At 55.5% G+C, this 6,817-nt stretch overlaps 1 protein-coding gene across 1 annotated transcript in view; it reads left to right on the top strand.

The window, feature by feature from the left end:
• MAVS (mitochondrial antiviral signaling protein) overlaps positions 1–2,195 on the top strand; it is a 4,034-nt gene extending 1,839 nt beyond the window's left edge. Inside the window, exons 5-7 of the mRNA XM_010019809.1 lie at positions 15–387; positions 912–1,066; positions 1,575–2,195. Coding sequence (XP_010018111.1) covers positions 15–387; positions 912–1,066; positions 1,575–2,195 — 1,149 coding nt within the window. The remainder of the gene's footprint in view (positions 1–14; positions 388–911; positions 1,067–1,574) is intronic.
• Positions 2,196–6,817: the final 4,622 nt, after the last annotated feature.

Below are 6,817 nucleotides of genomic sequence, written 5' to 3'. Positions count from 1 at the left end.
TGAGCCGCCCGCAGCACCCGGTGTGTGTGGACAACGGGTGCTTTGGGAATGCCAACCACCTGCATCGTGGTGCACCAGGCTTGGGCCTGGCCACGTCTCATCCTCCACGGGATGCAGGGGCTGCTCACAGCCCTGGGCAGCCCAGGAACGAGCCCCAGGAGGACTTGTACATCTCCACTGAGTCACCCCCGATGCTGGAGGAGGCTGCTCGCAGTGGGGGGATGCAGCCCCTGAACTCACTGCCCCAAAACCAGGCTGTGTCCATCTCTGAGCATGGCGAGCACCTGGGGAGCTTCGTGGACGTGCGCAGCCCCCTCCTCATACAGCAGCAGTTTGATGCGGAGCAGAAGCTGGTCAGGATGCTGGGAGAGCACGCAGGAAAGGGAGGTGGGTTTCCTGCCTGGCAGAGTCCTGTAGATACTGTGGTGCTGCCCGATGTTCCTCACCACAGGAGAGACACCACAGGTGCTGGAGGGGGCCAGAGAAGGGCACAGAGCTGGAGCAGGGCCTGGAGCACAAGTGTGATGAGGAAGGGCTGAGGGACCTGGGGGGTTTAGTGTGGAGAAGAGAAGGCTCGGGGGGACCTTATTGCTCTCTACAACTGCCTGACAGGAGGATGGAGCCAGGAGGGGGCTGGTCTCTGCTCCCAAGGAACAAGGGATGGCACAAGAGGAAGCGGCCTCAAGCTGCCCCAGGGCAGGTTTAACTGGAGCTGAGGAACAATTCCTTGCCCAGAGGGTGCTCAGGCATTGGAACAGGCTGCCCAGGGCAGGGCTGGAGTCACCGTCCCTGGAGGTGTTCAAAAACAACCTCCTCATCTCCAGGAGTATCCTATTGCAGGATCCTTGAGGAAGAGCAAACCTCCTGAACAGAAGTTACAAACACAATACTTTTTGTTTTCTACCCAGCAGACACTTGGATGGGAACAGCTACTGTAGTCACCAACTCTGTGCCCAGAGACACTTCCCCATTGTGTGACACCTCCTTGAAGCCTCCTGGACAAGAGAAGAAAGTGCCCATGGGGGTGACAGCCACCAGCACCCCTTCCATGCCACTGGAGGAACACGTAGGTGACCTTCCCCATTGCCACTTGCTTTCATTCACGTCCTTGTGAGCTCCCCGGACTGGGAGATGTTCTGCTGCAGTATCAGGTTTTGGGCTGGTGGTGAGTTCATTTTGGGCTCTTCCCCAATGTGTTCCTGTCACTCCTGTATTCTGGAGTATGGGAGAAGGGAGCCAGGGCTGGTGGGGCTTTGGCTTTCTCCCTTTTTCCTTTCTTTCTCTGCCTTCCTTCTTTTCATCCCCCCTTCCTTCCTTTTCCTCCCCTTCCTTCCTTTTCCCCCCCTTCCTTCCTTTCCTTCCCGTATCTCCCCCAATCCCAAAGGCTCCATGGAGCCCTGCTTACTCTCCCAACCTCACTCACTACTTACGGCCCAGCCTCAGTGTCAGCAGCTGGAGATGTGGTGGTCGAGCACTGAAGTGGGCTTGTCATGTCACATGCGTGCCCAAGGTCAGGCCAGATGGGTGCTTATGGTCGCACCCAGCCCCTCTCCTTGTCTCCTTGTCTCCCAAAGGTGCCCCTGGCCTCAGTGGACCCACTCCTGGGCACAACTGCTGCAGGAAGCATGTCTGGGAGGACATCCCGCCGGTTTAGTTCTGCCACCACCATCTGGGCATTCAGCAGCGTGGAGGGGGACATGGAGCCCAGCAAGCCAGGTGTCCTCCTCTCCATGCCTGGGGACACCCAAGAGGCAGGTGGCAGATGCCCCAGTGGCCCCTATTCCAGCGTATCCAACAGCCTCACCTTCAGGAATGACCCTCTCTTGGTGAGCGCGGAAAGCTCCAGCTCGGGAGAAGCACTTCCCAGTGCCTCCTTGGGATGCCCAACATCAGACGCTGGGGAAGAGGCATCGTCTGGAGCAAGCAGAGATCCTCATCCACTTCCAAGCTGGAGCAGCACCCATGAGGTCCACATGGAGCATCACCCCAGTGTCCAGCTTGAGGCTGGCAACGACCTCCAGGACAGAGCCAATCCCACTGGAACCTCGGGTTTTGACTCTGTGACCAGATTGTCTCAGGGCAGTGTCCCCTCAGAGGACAGCAGTGGGCCATCCCGGTCATACCTCATCCCGACTGTGGGCATCGCTGTGATTTCAGTGGTGGCATTTCTGGTGTGCACTCGATGGCAGAAATGAGGGTCACTCAGCAGCTCCTCTTCATGGCAGGGATTTGGCCAACACATCTGAAGCCTGAGGAGCAGCAGTGAGGATGGTAGGGATGTTGTTAAATCTCCTTCTGGAAGGTTCTGCTGGAAAAGGCCTTGGTTGGGTGATGCTGTTAGGTTTGGATCTGTTCCTCCTCTGGTTCCCAACCATCTTCTTGTCTGTAGCCTTCTCCTTTTACACCCATAGAGGGGGTCTCACTCAGGGAGTGACCCTTTAAGTCAAAAATGAAAGTACTCATGGTGATGCCCCACATCTTCCTTGTTTGGAAGGACCCAGGGAAATGTGTCCCGGTGGTCCAAAGGGTGAACTCACCACTGGTCCCTCCAAGCAGTGAGTGAGGAGAGGTTGTGCAGATGTCCTGTAAAAGTGGAGCTGATTCTGTTGGCTTTGGTCTTCCCAGCTTGAAAATGAGCCCAAGGGGCTGTGCAGTGGCCTTCACCAGGTGCCTCATTTGCCTTACTGGTGTCTCTGGCTCTGCTGCAGGGACCTTTGCTTGACTCTGCTGGGGATGAAGCTGAGGGTCAGGAAAGAGCCACATCTAACCAGCTTTGTATTAGAGAATTATATCATGGAATGCTTTGGTTTGGAAGGGACCTTGAAGCTCCTCCAGCTCCAATCCCCTGCCACGAGCAGGGACACCTTCCACTAGAGCAGGTTGCTCCAAGCCCCTGTGTCCAACCTGCCCTTGAACACTGCCAGGGATGGGGCAGCCACAGCTTCTCTGGGCACCCTGTGCCAGCACCTCAGCACCCTCACAGGGAAGAGCTTCTGCCCCAGAGCTCATCTCAGTCTCCCCTCTGGCAGGTTCAAGCCATTCCCCTTGTCCTGTCCCTCCATCCCTTGTCCAAAGCCCCTCTCCAGGTCTCCTGGAGCCCCTTTAGGCCCTGGAGCTGCTCTAAGGTGTCCCCTTCAGGAGCCTTCTCTTCTCCAGCTGACCCAGCCCAGTGTGAGGATGTGGTGCTCTGGGACATGGGTTAGTGGTGGCCTTGGCAGTGCTGGGTTAACAGTTGGACTCAAAGGTCCTTTCCAACCTGGTTGATTCTGTGATTCTCCACACACTTTCTGCATGATTCGAGGACACCTGTGAAATACCAAACCAGCAGCATCTCTACCCAGACCCTTTTCTCTGCTGCTTTACTCGCCTGTAACATCCTTCACATATTTTCCTGCTACTTCTCAGTAGTGCACTTGGCTTCCTCACATCAGATCACTTGTGAAACACCTGATTTGTCACTACTCAGACCCAGTGTTCTGCTGTGAAGTGCTGCTGTTTTCACAGTTAATGCAGCACTTTAAGCATCCTCAGCAGGTGAACCTGCAGGAGGGAACATGAACTTGTGTCTTTGACATCTTCAACAAAGACAAAAAGCCTTTTACTAACTGTAATAAAATCGTTTGTCACTTCACACTCAACTCGTGAGGTTGCCACGTGTGTGTTTGTAACAGGAGGGGGATGGAGCTCAGCTCTTGGAGCCTATACAGCAAGGAAATGTGTATGGAGAAGGTGATAGGAGAATTAAATCACCTCACTCAGCTGCTCAGGGAGTGAAGGCCACAGAGAAGGATCCATCCAGCCTGTAGCTGAGGCCCTCAGTGCCATGGGTTAGTGGTGGCCCTGGCAGTGCTGGGGTAAAGGTTGGACTTGATGATCTTAAAGGTCTTTTCCAACCTGGCTGATTCTGTAGTTCCTCTGGGTTTCTGGGAGAGGGTTGCAGCAGCTGATGCACGTTGGGATTCCCATTTAAGATAAAAGGTACTTTTGGAGAAAGCTGCTTCTGCCATATACAACTCCAAGCAGCTCCATCTGTGGCAGCTGGATCTTTTCCCTGGAGCTGCATTTGGATTTCTTGGAGAACTCTTCTCCTGCATGTCACAGAATGACAGACTGGTTTGGGTTGGAAGGGACCTTAACGCTCCTCCAGCTCCAACCCCCTGCCAGGGGCAGGGACACCTTCCACTAGAGCAGGTTGCTCCAAGCCCCTGTGTCCAGCCTGGGAGTTTGGATGCCCCTGGGGGGTTTCCTGGTGGTTCCTGGCACTGCCTGAACCTCCCCACAAATCTCAGGAGGTCACCTCTAGTCTCTGGGATGCTCAAACAGGACGTGTCACCCCAACATGCCCAAATCCTCAGATCAAACAAGGGTCTTACCAGAAGAAGCTGAAGAAGAGGAAGAGGTGAGGAAGCTGAATTCCCAGCAGACACTCCTCAGTAACTGAAGGGGGCTGCAAAGATGCTGGAGAGGGACTCTTCATCAGGGCCTGGAGGGACAGGACAAGGGGAATGGCTTGAACCTGGCCGGGGGGGGGCTGCGAGACGCGTCCTGTGGAAATCATAATTCACCCATCTGGGTGATCTGCCTCTATTCCCAACTGACTATAAAAGAGGGAAGTGTTCAAGGCCAGGTTGGACACAGGGGCTTGGAGCAACCTTCTCTAGTGGAAGGGGTCCCTGCCCGTGGCAGGGGTTGGAGCTGGAGGAGCTTTAAGATCCCTTCTAACCTAAACCAGGCTGGGATTGTATGATTCTATGATCCAGATTCTCCTTGCTTCTCTGATTGAGTCAGACCCCAGGATCCTGTACAGAAAAGGGAGCTGGGCAACCTTTGCCGCCCCAGGTTCATGCTCTGGTGTGCAGGAACCACTCCTTGTCTGCTCAACAGCTTCAGGCTTGGCCTGACCAGCAGAAAAGAGACACCAAAACCACTGCTGTGCCCAGCTCCAGCTCCCCCCTCACTGCCCTGGGGTGAGCCAGCCTGTGGCACGTGCCTTTTGGGAACATACGGGAAGCCCTTAAGCAGCATTGCATGTCCTCTCCACACTGCCTTCTACAGAAGGGGCTCCCAAGGGTCTCTGAGCCCATCCCAGTGGCTCTCCCCACTTTCTGCTTTCCCAGCTTGGCTTACAACCCAGGTACATGGAACACATCCAGGGCTGGTATTGAAAACACCCTGAGCTTCACTGAGCTCATTCCTTAGCAAAACAAAGGGTTATTTTTCCTCAGAGCAGTTATACTTTAGCTCATTGGTTCCAACCCCATTTCTATCCTCCCTGCATGTGCCCAGCAGGACACTAAAATGGCCCAAACTAAATGTGACCAGTCTCTTTGTCCTGTTTTCACCACAGCGACCAGAAGTGAGCAAGCTCTCACTGGAACTATCCCACCTCTTTGGAATGTCACTGACTTTATATCCCTTTGGTATCGAGTTAATGCCTGAGGATTGCGGTGAGCTGAGATTAACGTGGTGCAGGTGAAGAGCACAAGAGCACTGCGGGTCACTGGGCTGCAGTTCCCTGCAGGGCTGTGCTCTGGGTATGTTAGATGTCAATTAACCCTGAGAACATTCCACCTGGGAATCTCCATCCTGTTACAATGGGAGCTGTTACAGCAGCTTACAGTCTGGGAGTCTGTTCTCCTCTTCACTGTTCTCTTCAAACATTTCCTCTTCAAGAGCTGGGCTGGGGCAGCTGGAGAAGAGAAGGCTCCTGAAGGGGACACCTTAGAGCAGCTCCAGGGCCTAAAGGGGCTCCAGGAAACCTGGAGAGGGGCTTTGGACAAGGGATGGAGGGACAGGACAAGGGGAATGGCTTGAACCTGCCAGAGGGGAGACTGAGATGAGCTCTGAGGCAGAAGCTCTTCCCTGGGAGGGTGCTGAGGCGCTGGCACAGGGTGCCCAGAGAAGCTGTGGCTGCCCCATCCCTGGCAGTGTTCAAGGGCAGGTTGGACACAGGGGCTTGGAGCAACCTGCTCTAGTGGAAGGTGTCCCTGCCCATGGCAGGGGTTGGAGCTGGAGGAGCTTTAAGCTCCCTTCCACCCAAACCATGTCATTCCATGATTCTACGTCACCTTGGTGATCGTTGCTTGCACCCCTCTGCATGGTCACCTCTGGTTTTCTGTTGCTTGGATGGCTGCTGCTGTAGTTGTTGGCTGAGCATCGACAAACGCAGGTCAGAGTTTAAACAACAGGACACAGCAGCACTTAAATCACACTGTGGTGCCGGGGGACTGGGTCTCGATGTGCCCCGAATCATTGACTCCTGTATGTCTCCTCTTCTAAACCTCCAGTCGTGGTCCCGTCCTTTCCACCCAGCTCCCAAGACCTCTGTGGAACTGGACTGTTTCCCTCTGTCCTCACCGGGGGTTTGGGCCCGGCCTGGTCCCTGAAGCCACATGAGGGGGGAATGGTGGTCTTCCTGCTGTCCGCCTGTCTCTTGCCAGCCTCAGCACATCCGGAGCTCTCCTCTGTCCCCCGGGAACACCCAATTCCATTTTTTTTTTAGCCCATTACCCCGGCCCAGGGGGCAGCGCCCGCCGGGACAGGCAGCTCCAGCCCTGCGCTTCCCACAGGGAAGCAGTTGGAAGGGGCAGGCAGGGAACGGGGAGGTTTGGGTCCCGGGAGGGCTGTAGGGCACAGGGCCCTCATGTTCGGGGTCTGGCAGACCCCATAATGAGGGGGTCTCGCTAATTGCACCTCGCTAATTGCATATCCAAATCATATGCAAAGCAGCCCGCGGGGCCTGCAGCGGGCTTCCCTCGGGCCCCCGCCCCGGTCTGCGTTGCCATAGTGACCCGGGCTGTCAATCAGCCAGCCCGCT

Source organism: Nestor notabilis, unplaced genomic scaffold (genome assembly GCF_000696875.1).
Source record: "Nestor notabilis isolate BGI_N333 unplaced genomic scaffold, ASM69687v1 scaffold29628, whole genome shotgun sequence".
In the NCBI taxonomy this organism is placed as follows: Eukaryota; Metazoa; Chordata; class Aves; order Psittaciformes; family Psittacidae; genus Nestor; species Nestor notabilis.
Note: the sequence above shows the minus strand (reverse complement) of the source record. Positions and strands in the feature narration are given on the sequence as shown.